This window comes from Drosophila busckii, chromosome 2L (assembly GCF_011750605.1).
Source record: "Drosophila busckii strain San Diego stock center, stock number 13000-0081.31 chromosome 2L, ASM1175060v1, whole genome shotgun sequence".
Classification (NCBI taxonomy): Eukaryota; Metazoa; Arthropoda; class Insecta; order Diptera; family Drosophilidae; genus Drosophila; species Drosophila busckii.
The window spans coordinates 9,407,205-9,429,358 of NC_046604.1; the positions used below are offsets into that span (position 1 = coordinate 9,407,205).

The 22,154-nt window shown below is 38.7% G+C and overlaps 1 protein-coding gene across 2 annotated transcripts; it reads left to right on the forward strand.

The window, feature by feature from the left end:
* The first annotated feature begins 551 nt into the window (after nt 1-551).
* On the forward strand, nt 552-20,279 carry LOC108594525 (G1/S-specific cyclin-E). 2 transcript variants are annotated; one of them, XM_017979728.2, is made up of 6 exons: nt 552-689; nt 7,964-8,107; nt 10,946-11,258; nt 18,122-19,446; nt 19,508-19,733; nt 19,812-20,279. In XM_017979728.2, the coding sequence occupies exons 2-6, from the start codon at nt 8,088-8,090 to the stop codon at nt 20,076-20,078; spliced, it is 2,151 nt and encodes a 716-aa protein (XP_017835217.2). In that variant the 5' UTR covers nt 552-689; nt 7,964-8,087; the 3' UTR covers nt 20,079-20,279. The 2 variants fall into 2 exon arrangements, with proteins under 2 accessions (XP_017835217.2, XP_033150763.1); XM_033294872.1 differs by lacking the exon at nt 552-689 and adding an exon at nt 2,099-2,222.
* The last annotated feature ends 1,875 nt before the right edge of the window (nt 20,280-22,154 follow it).

Here is a 22,154-nt window from a genome sequence, read left to right on the forward strand (position 1 = left end):
GCAAGCACATATTTTGTATTTATCTTAAAACAACGCGCGAGTCCTGTCGCTATCTTTTTTCTAATAATTAAAATGAGCAATGTTGAAAACACTTTTGAAAAATTGAATGTGCAAAAAGTAAAATTGTGGAAATTTAAATAAAGTGCGCGCTACATGTTCAAATTCGTTATCGATAAGCATGGGTACTTTTAACAGCGATCTAAAATGTTAGTTTAAGTTACTGATCGTAGGCAGTGACTTCCCAAGCGTGAGTAGTGACTCTTAAGGTTGTCCCGCAAGAAAAAAGCGAATATGGCAGCACTGCTTAACAGCTGCTGTCAGAAATGAGAGAATTAAAGAGAAAACTTCATTCTTGCTCAAAACACATATTGTGAACAAAAAGTGTGGATCCAAAAATTGGTCCCAAAAAAAGACACGGATAATTTAAACTTCACTTGACCGCACTTAGCCTTGACTTGTGCGTATACATGCGTGTGTGTGTGTGTTAGCCAGCTTACTTTGTTAAAACAGTTATAATTGCTATGATTTTATACCTACTTATTCGTAAACTCAAAGCTGTGTCGATTTCGATTTCGATTCATTTTCGCTACTAAGTGACTGTGTGCGTGTGTGCGCGCTTATATATTTATTTTTCATCCGCGTGGAGCGCAGTGGCAGCGGCTACAATAGATCGGGCATAAGGTGAACAGGTGAGTGCGAGTGGGCTTCAGTTTTTTGGCTACGTTGGACATTTTGTTCTTGTAATGCTATTACTTACGATGCCGTTGGCAAATATTAAATGTGTTTTTCATACGTACAATATGTACATACATATGTATTTTTTTTTTTGTTGCCCTTGTGTTCTACGAAAAATGTAGTCTCAGTCGCGGCCGCAGCAGCAGCGCTGCCAACGTCGCCAAGTGCTGGTCGCTCTCTTTCGCTCTTTAAGTGTGCACAGCTCAGCTGTCACTTTGAACTGAGAGCGAGACGTCGACGTTGCTTCCCGCGCGCGGGAAATTTGCAACTTTCTATGCTCATAACTTGCGCAATTTTGCAATGATTTTCACACTTAAAATTGAATTAGATTCTAGACGATATGCACTATCCATATCATATGCACAATTTAAAGGTTTCATTCAGCAAAACGCCGCTTGCTACGCTCAAAGTTGACGCTAAAACGCGCAATTTTGACGCGCGCAAAACAACAAAGTAGCCGTTGTTTGTTTGTGTTTTATGCGGCGTTGCCAGCTAGCCGGCAGTTGCTGAGCGCATAAACTCAGAAAATGTGAGCAAACAAAGTATTGACCTAAATAAGTGATATTACCAGCAATTGTTATTGTTTTGTATGCAAATAGTTTATTTAATGAGCTTACATCAAGATCTGAGTAAAATTTAAAGTTAGATCTTAATTTTAGGCCTTTATTTATGGGTTCTAAAAATTATTTACGTTTATTTAGATCAATTTTCAAGTCTTTAGGTAGTCCATGTTGTCGCCATATTTTAAATAGCTGCGTATAAATTCTATAAATTGCTATTTAACGCATCTTTGTTAGCCCGGGTGGCAGCGTCAACAGCTGTAGCGCGCGTAACGCCCGTTAAACAAGCGCCACAAATCAGCTGCTAGCAGCGATCAACTGACTACTTGGCGCTTCAACGCACGGCGTCACTTGCTCCACCAGGCTAAACTCCATTGAAGAAAAAAGTGGTTCAGGCATCTATACCTAAAAGGAGAGCTTTAAGTTCCTGTCTACCGCACGCATTCCTTAGCTATTTTGCGAGGGAGAGATCTCGATGCTACTCGCTCTCCCGGCACCACTTGGATTGCGTATGTATGTGTGTGCTATGTGCCTTGCTCTCAGTTGGGTTTTATTTTCGCTCTGTGTTAAATGTCAGTTGGTCTACCAACAAAAAATACAACTTGACCGTGTGTTTGTTGCATTTTTTTGGCGCTGTATGAGGTTTTTTCACTTGCACACACATTCTGCTCTCTCTCTCTCTGTCGCGCGCTCTCAGTTGTCGTCGTCGTCGTCGCGCTGCTGCTGCCGCCGCTGCTGCTTTTGAAGACAGCGCTCTTCACCGATTCTTTTTGATCAATGCTCAGCTGCTGCTTGGTGGAGTTCGTGGTCGGTGTGACGACGTATAATAAAAATTATTTTCAAGTGCAAACACTGTGCGGTAATCAAATGCAACTCCCAACGGCATATTAACCCCCAAATTCTGCACAATTTGCACTATAAATTAAGGTAAAAAACTACGCCACAATGCTGCAAAAAGTATATGTGAAAAAATTGTTATAAAAATTACGCGTGTGACAAGTGTGTGTGTGCGAGTGTGTGTGCGCCATAGTGTATGTGTGAGTATGTCGTCGTGTCTTTGCATTTTTTGCTACAAATACAACAAGTCTATCCCAAAAAACCGCAAAAAAATTGCTGCGACACGCAAACAGGAACGTACATCTGCCAATTTATATTCTTATTAGAAACGAAGTGCTGTGCACGCTGATTTCTGACCGTTACGTTATGGCTCACAAGCAGAGAGCAGCAAGCGGCAAATGCAAGAAGTTGTAAATGTAACTGCCAACACAGTTGGGATCTAAAAAAAAACAATTGTGCTAATCAGAATCTAATAACATGAAATGGAGCAATATGAAGTTATAGGCTGAAGTTCAGTGAACTATGCATTAGACTCGCTGACAAGCGGCTTAACTCCAATATAAGTGTATCAGCTGCTGCTTAGGCTGCTAAAGCTAAATGCGAATTTATGTGCCGCTGTTACTTTCTAATCAATTTGCTGTCGCTGTCGATTGCACTTTTCCCGCCATCTGGATAGATTTTGGGCGGTAAAACAAAAATGCGCCAACTAAACGCCCAATTCGCGCCACTTTATTTGTATGTTCTCTTTGCTTATTTCCCCACGTACAATGACACACACACACACACACAAACAAATACGCGCGCGCACACAAACTCTCATATGAGAGCTCGCACACGTACACAAACACATGTGGAGAGCTCCCCCAACTGAGCTCTCTCTCCCCACATGCACTAATACTTTGATAGCCGCTCTTCCGCTGTGTATATTCCAATCGGAATAGCGAGACGACGTTGAAGCAACTGGAGCTGCGCAGTATGCGTCGGCGTTGACCGCGCTGCGTCAGCGCCGACGTCAGCGACTCAGCGCACACTTTTTCTTTCACCGTTTATTCGCAGCAGCTGCAACAACAACAACAAACAAAAACTTTTTAGTACTTGAAAAACGCTGACGTTGGCGTCGACGCCGACGTTGACGCTTAGTTATGCGCCGGCGTGAAAAGTTCAAAGCGAAAACAAAGAGAAACAAAACAACAACAACAGCGAATTGAACTAAACCTTTTGAAAACTTGACGAAAACGAAGCAAGCGCGCAAAGCATAGAGTGCAAGACATAAAATGAGTAACAAACAAAAAAAGAGACGTAAGCAAAGCTAAAAGAATTATGTATGTCAAAAGTGGCGCAAAATCTGTTTTGGTAGTAGTGTAATGAGTGGCAATTGTTGTTAGCAGAAAGGGAGGGGGATCGGAAAGAGGAGGAAGGAGGGAGCCAGAGTTAGACTAAAGCTTCTGCTTGGGGTTCATTGATATTTGAGTGTGTTTTAGCTTTGGCTTTTTTGCTATTGCCTCTTGCTTCTGTTTCTTGTTTCAATTTATTTACCTGCTACAATTTGTTCATTTATTTTTTTTTCGCTACTTTCTTTTTTTGTTTAATTTTGCGCTCATTTTTTGCATTTTGTTGAAGCTTTTTGCGTCTTGCTTTTAAAATTTGAAATGTTTTCTTCGTGTTGTTGTTTTTTTTTTTTCATTTTATTTTGCGAAATACTTGTTTTTTCTGTTTAGGCATATTAGTATGTGTTTATATTATTTATGGCGTTGGGCCTGTGCTAAACTGGCTTTCTGCTTTTTCAGCTGGGGGGTCTGCAAGGTTGTGTCATCAGCGTGTAATACATAAAGATACAAGTGTTTTTCAGTTTGAAATATATCTATAAGATAGATCTACAATGTGGCACGCTAACTATAGTCGTGAGTAGATTAATCTTTATATTAAGTTTTGTATTTTGTGTTTATATAAATTTCGACTAATAATGCTGAAGGATTAGTTTTGTTTTGTTTCAGCATTTTCCAACACTTGTGGTGGACTCAAGTGTTAGCGGCAGCATATCAAACGCATAGTTAAACTCATTTATTATTATTTTACCTATCACCTGTTCATTTATAGGGACATAGGACGAAATTCCTAGTAAAAAATATTTCTCAATTATGAGCATTGGTTTATAAATATTAAATAGGATTCGTGACTATCTTGAAAAGCATTTTTCATTGTCTGCAAATGTGTGTAGAGCGCGAGATGCTGAGAGTGTTTTTTTGGTTTGGTAGTGTGGACCCCAAGTGGGGAGAACTCATGCCGAAAGGCCAGTCCAAAGCAGAAACAACAATGATAAACAGTTTCCAGTTATTTCAGTGCAAACACACAAAAGATAGCAGCACAAGGATAGCAGCCATGGGAGAATAGGAGACAGAGCGAGAAAGAGATAGAGAGCTAAGGAAACTGATATGTGCGACGACGGCCACTTGAGCTGAGCTGAGCTGAGCGTCGGTCGCCGTCGTCGCATCCTTTTAAACAGCGCTGCTAAATATAAACTAAATAATCAATTGAGCGCATCGTTGTCTGGGCCTAACGGCTACTTCAAGGCCGGCAATTCCTGGAACCCAGCACATTGCCCATTGAAGAACTTTCCTCTCTTGTGCATTTTCTGCTTCCTTTTTTGATTTGATTTGTTTGTCGGCTTGTTATGTTCACACGTATTGCGGCTGGCGCTGCACAAACTATTTACATTTACAACGTGCAGAAGATACAGATACATATGGTGCAGATCCAGATACACATGCGCACAGTGTGCAAAAAGTGAGCTTTCGACTGTAGCCTGGCTACAAACTTTTAGTACTTTTAAGTATTTTAAGACATACCGTAAGCAATTAAACTTAATTTTAAAAAATATTTTTGTAACGTGCTTGAATGTTCTCCCTGTTTTGTCGCATTGGTTGGGCACTTAGAGTTCCAACTAATTGCACATACGGCAAAGACCACAAGGCTCTCTGCCAGCGACAGTTTCCGACAATCCCAACATGATACACATACAAATACAGTGCTCGCTGCCTAAATAGAATAGATACAGTTATTTTTCAACGACCATAATTTGTGTTTAGTAAATAGCTAAATGTTTAAATACGAATATAAATAAAGCAGTTTCCTTTCAATGCAAACTTTACTGTCCAAAGTTTTGCAAATTTTTTAAAATATATAAAAAATAAAAATAATAAATAAAATTCCACATAATTATTAGTATTAGTTAAAAATGTACAATTTGTTTTTTGTATAAGCTACAATATTTAAAAGGTAGTTAGTTAGGAGTGCAAATCTTAAAAATGAAAAAATTAAGGCTAAAAAGACTCGCATATATAAAACAAAATTTAAATGCATTTAGCTTGAAATATATTTTGCATTAATTTAATTTAAAGCAATGCTTTAATATTCTATTGAATGCTGATATGTGCGTGTGTTTAAAAAAGTTTCTCAAAATTCCTTGGGCATTGTTTTCATGTTGTTGTTGTTGTGCCAAGTGTCCATAAAATGCAGCAGCAACAACTCAAAGTACAACAAATACACGACACACACGCGACGCACACATTGCTTAAAAAAGGACGCACAAAAAATTGCAGTAAGTCTTTTTGGGCAGCCGCAGCAGACCAACTGCGCTAAGAGAGTGCAGCAGAGAGAGAGGAAGAGAGCGAGCTCCAGCGCAAGAGAGAGCGCAAGTGTAAAAAACAACAAATCAACGCTAATTAAACTCAAAGCGTCACATTGTTAAATATCTCTCTCTCTCTCTCTCAGTTTTGCACATTTTGCGCATTTTTCATTATGTTGTTATTTTGCTTTTTATGCAGCTCAAGTTCTCCAGTTTGCTGTTTTCATTTCCTTGTGGGAAAATTGTGCGCACACACACACACACTAACACGCTGAGATCTAAACAAAATAAATAAATGAGTAGTTGAACAAAATTATGCTTCCTCTGTTGCCACGAAAAACAATTCCAGTTAAATCCGTTCGCCGCTTCATTGTTGTTGACCTTGGCCTCCAGGTAAACAATTTACTCAGGCGAGATCTCGCTGCGCTCTCACATCTAATTAGGCGCTGGGAAGCGCCTTTCATGTTTTACTCCACCTCCAACAATTTATGTACATACCTATATACATATCTATGTATATGTACCTGTGTCTGCATATTTCTCCTTAAGCCAGCCAGAGCGAACTCAATCTGAGTCCAAGAGCATAACTTAATCATCATTAATGTTGATCGCTTTGCATCCTAGTCTCAGTTTAGTGCGTGTGGCCAAATGTCCAAGCGCAATTAGTAAGTCATCTTATTTTTATTAGTAGTAGCGATTAATCCTTGTAAACAACTTTCTTAGAACTAAGTAGGTCAGAGTTTATAATATAAGATCTTGATGATAAGAGCTTGTTATCTTGTTTATTAGAGCTTAGAGATATTTTTCTCATGCATTATGTTCCATTTGCTATTCTATATTTCTGTTTAAATTTATATTTATTTTTACAACATTTTCTCTTTCTTGTAAATAGTTGCAATCTTCTGATCACTTTCGGGGTTGAAAATTCGAAAAATGCATTGAAGCCGTAAGAATGAAATAATAGAAATAACGGCAACAATTAATTAGTAGGCATATCCGCAATTAGTGTAAAAATGATGGCAAGAAAAAAAATACAAGCCAAGAAAATATAAAAAGAAAACCCTTAAAAAATATATATTCTCAAACTGGGCGTCAAAGAAAGTTGTTTGTTCTTAACTAAAAAGCAGTAAAAATGGGGTAGTTTAAAACTAAGGGGAGTGGGGAGAGGTGTCGGACAAAAGGGGCACATAAATCGTGGCAAAAATAACGCCAGCCCATATGTCACACAGCAGAAAAGCAAAAGAAAAGCCACAGCAGGAACTGCACAGGAAAACAAAAGTCGTAGATAGAGAGAGAGAGAAAGAGAGACAGAGCGAGAGGAAACAGGCAACAGGATGCAGTGTTGCGCGTTGAGCAATTAGCGCTAGAGGGGAAGTCAATTGAAGTTGCAACAACGAATTCAAAAAGTTATAAAAAAAAAAACAAGAGAAATATAAAATAAAAAGGTGGCAGAGACACATGCAAAGGATTCTCTCTGCTCTCGGGGTTAACAACTACTATCAACAGCTGCTGGTGGCATTCACCTGCTGCCCGCAGCTCACTCAAATAGCAGCAACAAATAATAATAACAACAACAGGTGCAGTAAAAGAGCTCGAAATAATTAAGCATGCCCTGGCACTGTAATATGCTTAAATGAAGGAAAACCTAGAGCAGGGCTGACGTTTTTGACGTTGCGCATGCGCCAGTGTCTTGCCCCCAACAAACAGCTTGCAACATAAACACCTGACACGCCAGCAACAGCAGCAGCAGCAGCAGCAGTGCGCGCAGGAAGAGCAGCCGCATCCTAGCTCGCTTACAATTAATTGTAGAACCGTGGAAATTCTTCCAAAACGCAGCTACCTGTTTGTCTTAGACTCTATCTCCATGTAATTTGAATATCTGCTGGACACGTTCACTGCAGCTCAATATTTACTTTGGCCTTTGCTAAAATACCAAAAATATATTCATCGAAGTGCTGTGTTGTCTACTTTGCACGTAAACATATTTGTTTTGGACTCTAGGCTCTAGACATAGACCACATGCTGTGGTGTCTAGCATATGTTGTTTTTCTATTTTTTATGTGTTGCAGATAGTATGTCCTTAATCTATTGATAACTTTCTGTAAATCGTTAAAAATTTACAGCTCTGCTGTTTGCATTTACATTTTTATTTATTTAACACGAATTTTATTTTAAATTTTATTTTTATTTTATTTTTTATTTTCAGTTCCTTCAGACTGCGTTTTTATATTTGCTTGCGACGCAGCTGAATATAATTTACACACCTTGTCAATTACTATAAAATTGATTTACTTTATTTACCTTCAACGGCTTTTCAAGGCCGTACAATTATGGATCTATATGCCAATAGGTAAGATGCGAAATTTCAATTATAATTATTTTACAAAATCAATCATTAACTAATAAAAATGTATAAAAAAAATACAATTTTGGCTTAATAATAATAAGACCTCTGAACTAATTATATTTTAAATTGTGATATAATATATTTTTTTAAATTTTGTAATACATTTTTGTATAAATAGTAATAATACTAAATTCATAAAATTTTAAATCTAATATTTTATTTATGGGACTTATTTTTATATTACTGTCAAATACAGAAACCTTTCTTGCAAAATTTTTATATATATAAATTTTCTTTCTTCTTTCTTTGTAAATTATGAACCTTCATATAAATTTGTGTTAGCGCCTTGACTTCCTCTATTCGAAAGCAAAACCAAGCAATTAACACCCCACATGAGACTTTCTAAAAACGCAACTGTCTAATTCAAATTTTGAAATTGTTTTTCCCATTTCTAACTGACTTTCTGTGGCGACGAGACTAGAACGACAGTTTTCAACTTCCTTAGCTCCCCGACCCCGCCTCTTGTGATAACCACAACTATCCTGGTAGAGCCGTAGTGTAGACCCAAGTTCCAATGATGTTTATCTAATAACATTTTTATAATTATCAAGTGACGGCACCAACTGTTTATGCCTGACTACCCGCAACAGCCCGCACCACTGCCCGAGCCCAAGTGCGATAATCTAAAATGCATTTCCACAGCAAGTTTTTCCTTAACGTCATCAAAAGGACACCAATTGCACAGCTGTTGTGCAGTAGGTGTTAAAACATTTCGAACATTTTCAAATTCCACTGCAGAGTCAAAACTTTGATAACCAAGTGGCGCGCATGAAATTCCTTTACACAACTGAAATAACTTTACAGGCTGCGTGTGATTAGTAAATAATTGTGCGCGAAAATGTCATTAGAAGTAAAAGTGTTTAGTCGCTGGCAGTTGTGGCATGCCCCTGACTTGTAGGGTTGACATTGCCGCCACATCATGTTGCAGTTGCATGAGTTGCATGTTGTTGATAATGTTGTCATAGTGCGCACCTTGTGGTTTTTTAGTTCAGAAATTAATTGAGTTTAATACAGACAACTAGCCCACCAGCCACCCACCCTCTCTCTCTCGCTAGTGCGCGCTTCAATATAATTGCATAATTGCTCAGTCATTTGGGGTTTTAGTTTTTCGTCAGTTGCGTCCCCTCGATCACTTAAGTGATAGTCCATTTTATGGACATAACTTCTGCGCGCAAAGGCCGCTCGACATGTGTGCGACATAATTATTGGTATGTGTTGCGAAAAAAATATAATTTGTTGTCCTGCCTGATGTATGACTATAACGGAATTCTGTTAATCATTCACTGATCAAAATGCATGGCTAATATATTTTTTGAGGTTATGTGCACAATTCTGTTGCATACTTTTGAGGGGTTGACTCTTTGGCAGCTTTGAGCACTTCAACTAGCTAAAAATATTGAAAATAATTTTATTTATTTAAAGTCAACTGGAAAATAATACAGAAAAGTGTTTAAAACTATTAGTTAATTAATTTTTTAATGCTCTTATTTTTTTTTTAAATAAATTACATTATTTGAATAGCAAATTTATTATATTTATAAGAATCGAAATATCCCAAGATTTAAATACCTTCAAAATAGAACATTCTTTTTCAAATAAGCAATATTTTCATTAACAGTTTTTGAAAATTTAAAAAAAACTTAAACCCCTAAAATGTTAAACAACTAATTTATTTCACATATCTTTGCTTTGCTTTCGTACCCCTAGAAAATCGAATATTGCTTGTTAATCTGTGAATTGTATTTACACATAACTTTCTTTACTTGTCAAACCTTTTTGAAGCTGCATTGATTGTCACTTTGGATTAGCTACCCCCCAAAACAGAAGCAAAAAATAATTGAGAGAGTGCATAGTTTATAAATTTAAAAAGATGCACACACAAACACACACAGCTGCTACCTAATGTTATTTTCTTTCACACTCAAAGATTTTTCCACGCTGCGAGCGAATCAGAGACAGTAAGAAGATTGAACGAACTTTCACCGCGAGCACAGAGCTGACAAATTTTGTTGGTTGCGACAATGGCGCGGCCTTTCTGACCTTTCCAAGCCCCTTACCTTGGTGCGGTTGGTAGCACGTACGCACCATTAGTCCTTGCTCCGCGAGCTCCTAAATCTTCTGCTCTCACTCTGGCAGCATAACTCATTTTTTAAGCGATGCCATTTCCTCGTAATTTACTACGTGATTACTTTTTCTTGTTCATTAAACCATTAAGCGCGATCGATAAAGCATAAAAACGAGAAAAGGTAACGCGTTGTGATCCTTTGGCCCTAACGCAGCCCTTTTCCTTTCTCTGCATCTTCTCAGACGCTGCCGCCGCTTTAATTAACCCCCAGGCGGCAGCAACTATTGTTAAGGGTTAATGCATAAATCTCGTATTGCAAAAAATATATTCGCGCAACGAATCGTCTTGAAGTGCAAAGATGTACGTTAGACAACAAACAGCTGCGTCTGCTCTGCTCCGCTCCGCTCCGCTCCTTGGTCGGCAGCACTTCCCTTCGCATTATGCATAATGCAATGAGTGCATGCAAATTTGCCAAAATTGCTTAATTTTAATGCTACACTTAGGGAGAAAGTAGTTGGCTGGCAGCGCCTCTCTATTACAATTTCCCGGATGTTAAATATTAATGTAGGAAAAGGTTGAGCCTGTCAGTTGCTACAATGAATTTATGCAGACGCCCCTATGTCTGATTCGATGATGGAGTGGCATTGAATTTCTCGCAGCGCCCATTGCCAAAAATCTCAATAACTGTAAACTATTGTTATTATATCTACTTGCAGCGCCAATACAGCCAGCAGCAGCAGCAGCAACACCAACAATGAGTCCAACACCCCCGCCAGCATCAACAACACCAGCAGCAGCAGCAGCAGCAACATCAACAACACAGCAGCAGCACACAGCAGCAACAGCACAACAGCAGCAGCAGCAGCAGAAACAAAATTTGAAGATTTTGTAGCTACAAGTCTCTATCAATCTATGCGCAGCGCTGTTGGTCCTGCCTGTGAAGTTGCAACAAGCTGGGGCAACAGCGCTGCGCATAATAATTATCCCAATTTGGGAAAACGCAAACGCAGCACATCGTCGAGCACTAAGGTAAGCTTAGTTAGTTACTCATGCTCTCTATGTCCAAACCTACATTTAATGTCTGCGATAAGCTTTATGCCTGCATTTAGCAATTAACTATTATCTCTCCCCACATATGCTCTCTATATAAATGTATACTGTGTACTATACTGATATCAACTATTTGAGCTTTCTCGCTTTTTGCAATCTTATCAAGTCCGAGAGTCGCTCAGGCGCCTTGTCAATGACCCCAACGATCTTGGCGTGTACCATTTGATTTTCGCTTTTGTATGAATGAATCGTGCATTAAAGCTGACTGCGCCGCCCCGCCCCGTCCCGCCCCTGCCCCATCTGCAAATGCTATTGATTGATGCTAGACCTAGACTTTGTACACACATGTGCAAACAGGAAATGTAAAACGCCCATAAGTTTATTAAATTAATTTCTTTGCATTTGCAGTTCATTTTATTTTATACTCAGCTAAACGATTTGTATATAAATAGTTCGTATCTTATCATTCATTTTATACATATGTTTGTATTTACTTTTTGTAGTCTATGTAATCAGAGTGATCTGCTAGCTGATAAGCTTTAATCACAATTTTATTGATCTGCATAAAATTCAGAGCAATTGCATGATCTTCAATAGGAATTCGCTAAAACTTTTGATTGCTAAAATCAAAAATGTCTTTATTCCATTTGATCTTGAGTGATCTTAAAAAATGAGGATCAAATTGATCGAATGATGTTTAAAGAGCATCAACTAATCACTTTTTCTAAATTGAACGCAGTTTTTGGCGATCTTTAGTGAACACTGGTTACTAATGTGATCTGATCTTTTTTTTTGAATAAAAAGCATCTAGTTAAGCAGTGATCGCTATCAATTGTGTAATATATATGTAACTAAGTTCGGTTAATCTGTATGATCACAAGCTAATTCTAGCAACGATCAAAATACTTCAAAACTTCAGATAACTGACTAATGATCATACCTTGATCTAGCACATCAGTTAGCGTAGTTTGCATTTCAAATAAGCTATGTATATATTGATTTTATCAGCTTGAGTTGAGCTGCATAAAAAGGCCGTTAGTCACGTACATATGTTTGCCACTACTTTACAGTTGAGAAAGCAAAAGATCAGCCCAAAAATAAATGCTACTTATTGATGGGGAAGAGAAAGAGAAAGAGGCTCGTTTACTTTGATGCTCTCGGCGCTTCTTTGGCTGCGTTCTCAAGTAGCTGCAATCGAAACAATGGGAAGCCAGACAAGGCTCTTTGCCTACTGATTTTTTGGCATTGAGTGCTAGACAGGCAGCTGTATTGTGGCAAAGGATCTTCGCAGCGGCTTATTCATTATACATAGCATATATTTCTAATTTTTTTTTTTTTTTTTTGCTAGCCTTGCATAAACTGTCAATGAACTTGCAGAAATTGTTGGTACGCGCTAAAGTTGTTTTGGGTTTGGGTTTATTATTTTTTTTTTGCAAACTGCTCGCTACCCCAGTTAAGGCTGCAAACAAATGTCACTTTCTTGTTGTTGTTCCTTTTCTGTTTTTTAGCTGGGCTAAGACTGAAGCAATGTGTTGAGCATATGGAGAACGTTGCGCTTGCGCGCACACCTTGAGTCCAAGTCCACCAGGGGTGGATTTTATGCGCAGGACCTGAACGAAGTCAAGGCTTTCCAGCTACTCTACTTCTGCTTCTTCTTACGGATTGTCCGTTAGGCGTTGCTGAAGTTTTTGAAATTGTTTGCCAGCACTAGTTATAGCTTGGGTTAGAGACGAGTTTGCTGTGCATGAAGAAGCAGCAGTAGCCGCCAGCAACTAGATCAAGACGACAGCGGCTGGCTGGGCTGGCTCTAACCACAACAAGAACAAGAACGCGTGCAGAGCCCTTTGGGGTTGCACTTTATCCTGCGAAAGGATCGCTACCGTCTAATTAAATATTCATCGAGACGACATTTGCCTGCAGTAGCGCTTATGAAAAATGGTTTGGGACACCTTTTGATAAAAAACAACATATCCTTATGCAAATGTCCCGTCTTGCCCGCCCTGCCCGTCTGCTCATTAGATTTCCGTTAAACTTTTATGCAAATTGAGAGAGTTTTCTTCCGCTGTCATCTGTTTATGGGACGTTATGGTTTTGAGCCTTAATTATGCTTGAGCGGCTCTGCTGCGCTTCTCTGAAATATCATACAATATTTGTTTAGCTCTCTCTCGTGCAAAAGGATCAAAATTATAGTATTATTTTACCAATTTGTCAGTGTAATGTTATCCCTTTTTCTTTTTTGTATTGGTGCAAGCATGAAATCGCCTCAAAACTGCTTTTGTTGCAGTTGAGCTTGCTCTTCCTTGCTGCGGGCCTTGTCAAGTGGCAGGCAGGACTCTCTTGTATGCTTGATTTCTGTCAAGTCAGCATCGAGTTCGAGAAGTTGATTTTTCAGTTTCCATTCTGTCGATTCCCAGGCAAACATATCATTCCTATTTTGGGATAGCATCGCTAGAAATGTGTTTTTGTAATTTGACTTGTTTTCCTTTCTTTTCATTTTGTTTTGTATTGCTTAAAGGGATTTCTAGTTGAGCTTGACAAGTAAACATTGAAAAATGTACATAAATATGGGAAAGCTTTTGCGGGGGGAAAAAAAGTTGATGGACAACATGTCAAATAAAGACTTAGCGACATTGTTGTCATTTAATTGTGGTTGTATCAATAATCAAAGATATTATCTACTTGGATTTTAAGAAGTACTTCAAAATAGTTTCAAATTTATGATGTGTTATAAATATTTTTTTTATTAAAAATAAAATGCCAAAGTTGTGATTAGTTCAATAAGAATCCTTAAAAAAATCATATTGCGTTTTTGTAGAGTGGCAAAAGTATTTCGACCAGCAGCTTGTTTAATTTTTTCAAAGTAAATAATAATATCGAAAAAGTGTATTAATTTTGTTATACAAATAACTGTCTCTTAAACATTTTCGTATTAATTACAATATTGTATGTTTGATACATATAGAGTTATATAAATGAATATTAATTTTTACATTCAAAAATATATTTTTCTTTGGTAATATATAAAAATGTATTTTTGAATTCAAATTCAAGATATTATTGCCTTCTACCTTTTTGTTTTTACAGTTTTTACAATATGTATATTCTTTAAAATACATATATTATATATCTTCTAATACTATATTCATTAAATATTATAAAATAAAAATATAAACTTCTTAAACTATTCTTCTTTAAATTTAATTTCTGAAAAGAAATGATTTCTTTTTCTTTCGAATGCTGTCTTGCCAATTTCTCTGCTTATCCCTTTTGCCGAATGAATATTCAAATGGCATTAGCCCTTTCTTTTGTGTCCGGTGGAACAATTGAAACCACACGGGCAGGCTTAGCTGACAGGATCAGGCTGAACGCTTAAATCAACTTTGTCATGCCAAGCTAACCAATTGCATGATTAATTACAAAAGAAGACACTCGGACTCGGACTCGTACTTGGGCGCATAATAAAGTTTTCTCTGGTTACGCGCGCGAGAGCTGATGATAAATTTTCACGCCAGTCATGACGTATGAGTAGAGAATAATTAACCCCTTTGGCGCTAGACGCTGACCAGAGGTCACTCTCTCGCTGTCTCTGGTTTGCATTAAATTCTCTGAGATATATGAGTATTTGTCCTTTGGGACAGTTGTTGCTGCGGCGTGTTTACATAGCCAAGTCGATTTATCAAAAGCAAATGGAACTTGGGCTCAAGTCACTTGAGTTTGCAGCTGCCAAAGCGCATATAGAAGTTATTAACAGTTATCAGACTGGCTTAGAATGAAATGAAATGTTATAAAAGAAGTTGCACGGGGGCGCAGTAATGGAAAAGGAAACACAAAAGTTACACCTGGACCCACGCCAAGGAATTACGTTGCCAACTAGAACTACAACAACAGCAACAGCAGCAGCAGCAAAATGAAAGGTGTTTCGGTATTTACAGACGAAAGATTACGACACATAGCGAGCGAGTCGAGCGACTGAGCAAGGACTTACTTTAAGGGGCGCAGGACAATGCAGCAGCGACAGACTGCTAAAGGCCGTTGCGACACACACACACACAGACGAAGAATTGTATTGACGATTGCATCAGCTGCAGCTACTTGGAAACTTGGACAAAATGGACTCCCAGCGTTATGTCGAGTGTGTGTTTTGGGTGTCCTTGTGGGTAGGAAGCTGTGTGCGCAGCAGCAGCTGCTGTTGCTGCTGCAGTCTATGCAAATCTTGAGCACACACAGTTTAACCCTTGTTAGGCCAAGGGCAACCCTTTGCCCAGACCCACTTTACAGTTCACTAAATTCCAAGACGCGCCAAGCTCAAGCTCTCTATGTAGATCAATGCCACAAGGAAAATTTCAATTTCGTTTTCGAAATTTTATTTATTTGCCAAGAAATTTCAGTGCCTTAATCTTTTGGCTACGCTTGACCAGACAGACAGCAGCTGCTGCTGCTTCTGCTGCTGGACGTCATAGTAGGATGCGCCTTAATGGGTCTAGTTATGCCATTGCACGCTTTGATTTTAATTACGTTGCATGGCATTGCAGTCATGTGTCCATTTTCTTTTGCCACATCCGAGGGTTGCTTAGAATAAGAAATTAAATTTGTCATGCGCCTCTGCTAAAATATTCTGTCTACCTATCTCTTCGCCTTGTGCTACGTCTTGAGGGTTGCGAAATATATAACTACTCAAACAATTAAATGTGTCACATAAATATCGTAAAATTCCCTTGTTTTCCCTCAGTTTTTCTCCTCTACAAATTATGTGAAAAATCGTCGAGGGCTCAGCTCGGGGCTTTTGGGTTTGTTAAGCTTTTATGATGTGTGATTTTGACAGCTGTCTTGGGCATTGTTAACGGCTTTGTAAGTTAACTGGATGTACATAACTTATGATCGACATGTCCTTACATGAGGGATGCTGAGATTTCTGTAAGATTTTCTTACATTTAATGAGCTTACAATTCCTGTTTTTAGCTTGAGCAATTAGCCTATAAAATTATATATAAATTAACTTGAAGCAAACTGAATTTCAATTGTAGCAGTTTTGACTTAAAACGATAAGATCTACCCACGATTTTGATTAAACACTTTTCGAATTTGAAAAGTTATAACAATATTTTCGCTCACTGCATTCAAGTTAAGAACTTTAGTGGCTGACTTGACTTTAGTTTCAACTTTGGGCCGAAATTTGTTTCATTTTCGGTTTCGCTCTACATTTGGCTTTAGCAACGCCCTACACTGTTTGAGTTGGGTGGACTGCATGCCAAATGATAATTTATTGTTAAGAGAACTGCAAAGAAAAATGAGAAATTGCCCAAGAAATAAATTTTTAAAAGACTGCTGCAGCTTGCCAGAGAGCTCGAGCCAAAAGGCGATAAGTAAGAGCGCTTAGGTAGGTAGAGATTTGGCTGATGTGTCTACCTGGGCAAAGAAGTTGACAAAAATAATTGTGAAAAAGGATCAGGCTGAGGGATTTGCCTTGGGCTGGATCAACAACACCCAGACGCAAAATGCAGCATGCTACTGCTGCTGATGCACTTAATGACACTTTGGCACGTTGTTACTGTAAGTTGCAGCCGTGATCGAACATTGTGAAAAAATGTGCATTAAAATAAAGTTTTGCTTGCACTGCTTGCAACGTTGAGCAGGATAACGACTTAAGGTCGTCGGCGAGGGGTTCGCTACGGGGATCGGCGATCTGGAACGAGCGGCGTTGAGCTCAGTTGCACAGCGCCAGTCGACGCGTCTACTACACCAACACGGAAGAGAGCGGGTGTCGAGAGAAAATGTTACGTTGCTCAAAATAAATACAAGAATTTAAAGCGCAAAGCAAAGAGCAGCAGCTGTAAAAAAAAAAAAAAACAGTGCAAAGAAACAAAAACAAACGATAACTAAAGTAATTTAGTAAACCGGATTTTGTTGCAAATCCAGCAACAATTATAAATTAAAATTATTAAAATGTTTTGATTGCCAAACAAGTCTGTATTTTAAACATACCAAAGAATTTAAATACGTCAAGCCAAACACCAAAAACAAAACAAAACAAAAATAAATTAATAAAGAAAGTGCAATAACTAAGGATTTCTACACACTCGATCCCATAAATTGTTATTTCTCATAAACGGACTACTCATCAACAAGGCTGAGAGACGAACCTTCGTTCGTTTTGCACTCTTTTGTACTCCTCATAACGATTCGATTGTGCGGGCGGCTCCAGCTCCAGAGGATTAAGCCTTCTCTACTGACAGGCGTGCCCACATAAATTCATCTTTTGCACACTGCAATTAATTCGAAACACGTTTCGTTCGTTTCCCAACTATTCACCACACACAACGTGTCTATACATTTATTGCTTGTGTGTTCTTGTTGTTGTTATTGTTAATATATTGACTCTTGATCTACGTTGGATCTTTTGTTGTGTTGTTCGAATCGTTTTTACTTTCGGCCTATTTAACAAAATTACTGTTCATGTTATTATGAAGTTGGAACAGAAGCGCAAATTTATTGAAATGGTAATAATTTTAATTGATTTTTGAACTCACAAGTTTTATCGTTTTTTAATTGACTCGCACGACAGCTTATTAAAGCAATTAATTTAAGTTAAGATAAGATAAATATTCAATATCGGCTCGTATTTCAAAACATGCAAATTTATTTCAACACTTTCTATATTATTTTGATTGATTATTTTAAATAATTAAATGAAACCATGATCTAGTTTCTCCACCAAACAAGTTTTTATTTTATAAAAATACTCTGATATTTATAGTAACTATTTTGCTTTAAATATTTGCATACGCTCGCTCCATCAGTTTTATTTATTTTTTAACTTAAATTTTCTTTGCTTTTGTTTGCAGGACCCCGAACTCGGCTTTGAGCCACCATCGGCGAAGCGTCAACAGCGCGTGCCCACGGCGCAGGCTTATGGCAGCGATCAGAGCAACCAATCGTCGGTGGCATCGTCGGACTATAACTCACCGCTGACAGCGACAAGCGATGTGCATGAGCTGCTCAGCATACGCAGCTCACCCGCCGAGGAGTTGCCCGAGGCGCCGCACAGTCCGCTGCCCGACAGTCCAGACAGTCCGCCGAGTCCGGATCGCGGTGTTGTCAAGCAGCAGGCGGTGGTGGTGCGCTATGCTGCTGAGATCAAGGCTGTGGAGAGTGATGAGCACGTGGATGAGCTGGATGACAGCAGTGAGGATTATTCCTTTGACGAAGAGGAGGAGCTCGATGATGATGATGAGGAGGAGGAAATCAACTCATCTAGCGTATCACCTGCCAGCTCTACGGCCACTGGCTGCAGTCAGAATGGCGAGCGCACACCAGCAACACAACATCAGCAGCAGCAGCAGCATCAGCAGCTGCAACACCAACAGTTGCCGCCAACAAGCAGCAAACTGCGCAAGCTGCAGGCTGACTTGGATTACACGCTGACCAACAGCTACGAGTGCATGTCGCCCGCCGTGGAACACACCGTGCGTCAGTGTCCGCTGCCCGCGCTCTCCTGGGCCAATGCGGCCGATGTCTGGCGACGCATGTGCGAGCGGGATACGCAGGCGGCGAGCATGCGGAGCAGCAGCATGCTGGAGCAGCATCCAGGATTGCAGCCACGCATGCGCGCCATACTGCTGGACTGGCTGATCGAGGTCTGCGAGGTGTACAAGCTGCATCGCGAGACTTATTATCTGGCCTTTGACTATCTGGATCGCTATTTGCATGTGGCGCGCAAGGTGCAGAAGACGCAGCTGCAGCTCATTGGCATTACCTGTCTGTTTATGGCCGCCAAGGTGGAGGAGATATATCCGCCCAAGATCTGTGAATTTGCCTATGTCACCGATGGCGCCTGCACTGAGCACGATATACTGCAGAACGAGAAGCTGTTGCTGCAGGCGCTCGATTGGGACATTTGTCCCATCACCATCACCGGCTGGCTGGGCATCTATATGCAGCTCAATGTGAACAATCGCTCGCCGGACTCGTTTGAGAACAAACCGTCGACGTCATCGTCGTCGTCGTCGTCTGCTGCGGCTGTTGATGATGCCTTCATTTATCCACAATTCTCTGGATATGAGTTCGTGCAGACATCGCAGCTGTTGGATCTATGCACACTGGACGTGGGCATGGCCAATTATTCCTACTCTGTTTTGGCTGCAGCAGCCATTAGTCATACATTCTCACGGTGAGTTGCACTTGAGCTCAGCTTTGAGTGGCTTGTACTAATCTCTCGAATCTCTTTGCAGTGAGACCGCCTTGCGTTGCTCTGGGCTGGACTGGCAAGTGGTGCAGCCCTGCGCGCGCTGGATGGAGCCCTTCTTCCAGGTCATTTCCAAGACGGCACCCTATCTACAATCGAATGAGCAAAACGAGCAGGTTACCAACAAATTTGGACTGGCGCATGTTTGCCCCAATATCGTAACCGACGACTCGCACATCATACAAACGCACTCAACCACAATGGATATGTATGTAAGTATTGCTCCAGAGAATCACAACAATCGAAACCCCATTTTGCTTCAGTTGCTAATTTATTGTTGCATTTTATAGGATGAGCTGCTTATGATGCAAAATGCGTTGCATGCAATGCGAGCCAGAACTCAGGCCTCGCCAGCCACAGCGAAATTGCTTGCGCCCGATAATCTACTGACGCCGCCAGCCTCTAGTCACAAGCCGGATGATTTCCTGGGTGATGAGGAGGAAGTAGCGGCCAGTAGCGTGGCAGTCACACAGATTAGCAGTAGCAGTCATCATAAGCAAACTATTGTGAGCAGCAGCAGCAGCAGCAGCAGCAGCGGAGGTGGCACACGCACTTAGCCGCTCTCTCGTACTAATTGTCATACACACACGCCCGCCCTAACAGTCTTAAACGTTAAGTGTTTCAATTATTATTAGCGTATATATATAGTATGATAAATTATTTATGTCTTAAGTGAAAGTTATTAGTTGGCTAAAGTTCTCAAAAACCAATTTAAATTGAAATTTATTCTTGTGCTCTATTACTTCTTTTAATTTAAATTTCTGGCAAAAACAAAACTAACTATTTAAATATGTGTATTTATATTTATAAATTACAAATACAATCTAAAGCTTATATTTATGTATAGAAAAAGATCCAAGGCACGCAATGTTGAATTCTATTTTAGTTTACATATATATATATTTCTATTATATATAGCTCATAGTTAACTCTTTTTGTAAAGCAAAAGCCAACTAAAAGTTGAGCAGTGTATTTATTATAGACTTCAGGCTCAGCGTTTGGTATTTTATAATTAATTAGTATATACACACAGACACACACACAGATACACACACACACAATCATCATGTACATGCATATACTAATACTATATTAATCTAAAAACAGCTGAAGCTGTGCAAGCAGAATATGACTTGACTAACTAAACTAAAATTAGCTTATAAGTTGAGGGACAATAGCTACTCTAACTAATACGACTAATGCTAAATGCGACAACAATTAACGCTCTAACACTCCACTCACACACACCACACACACACACATACATATATACAAACAAACAGAAACAGCACTGACAATGGAGTTATCACAAATTGAAATAAATAATCGTGAATTCATATACAAAACAGCCCTATATTATATTATATATAAATATATATTCGTATATAACTAGATTTGTATTTGCAACATTTTATTGTAAACTAATTTGCCATAATTTGCTAAGCAAATCAAATTGTATAGCGAAACAAAAAAAATATATATACATATATATTAAGTGTAAGTGTAAAATTTATCTATGCGGCAACATATGTAAAGTTAAACATAACAAAAAATATATCTAGTAAAATTATTATTCACCTAGCTAAGGCATATGCATCCAATAACAATAAGTGTTCATAAACTTAAGGCTGGAAAACAAGCTGAAAAACGCAACAAAAAAAGAAAAGAAAAAAAAACAACCCTAACACAAAATGAGTTTAGTTCTTAATTTAAGTTTTTATTTGTAGTTTTTAAAAGCAATAATCATTTTAACAGTTATGAATTGATTTTAAATAATTTCACAAGTACGCTTATCCATGATTGAATGTCAACAAAAAGAAATAATTTAAATAAATATATAGAATATATATTTTTGTATATTACACCAAGAATGAAATGTTTTCGTTTTTTATGTGCAGGACATGTTTTAAAAACCCAAATTTGATCTTTGCGCCAATTTATTTTTAAATTTGAAAGGCCATTTAAACGCAGAGCTGCTGTAATCATAAGTAACGATAATTTTAATAGAAAGCAAGCAGTGCAATTAACTTGCAGTCACAGTGGTGTCATCGAAGTTTGAATGGCAGCATTGCACAGTGGGACATCTGACAACAAAATGAAACGATACTCCTGCTTTTGCAGAACTATTATTGAGTCAACAGGCCACCACTCAGAAACCATTTTAACGTATTGCAACACTATTTTGGCAACAATATTTTGTGAATTTGAATTTAAGAATAGTACATTTTTAAATACGGAGCATTGCTGGGCCCTTGGGCGCTTCCCGTCCCTGGCTCACTCTCTTTCTTTCTCACAATTAATAGCTCTACAACACGAAGTTGGACGCATATTAATTGACCTTACTTGACTACTAGACATACAACTACGCCAAGTTGATATTTTTTCCAAAAAATTACTTTTAAAAGCATTTGCTAATTTCACAAAAATAGAACACAAAATTAATAGATACAAAACATATAGTACAAGTTTGTACCTTTATAAGTTTTGTATAAAAAATGTTTCAGGTTGTAACAATATCAATTCGATATTATATCAATATTAGCTGCAAAAAAGTGCTATTTGCCGGCACGTGCTTTTCGACAGTAACAGCCGACCTTTACAGCTGTAAAGCTTAACAGTGGTCTGTTATAGAA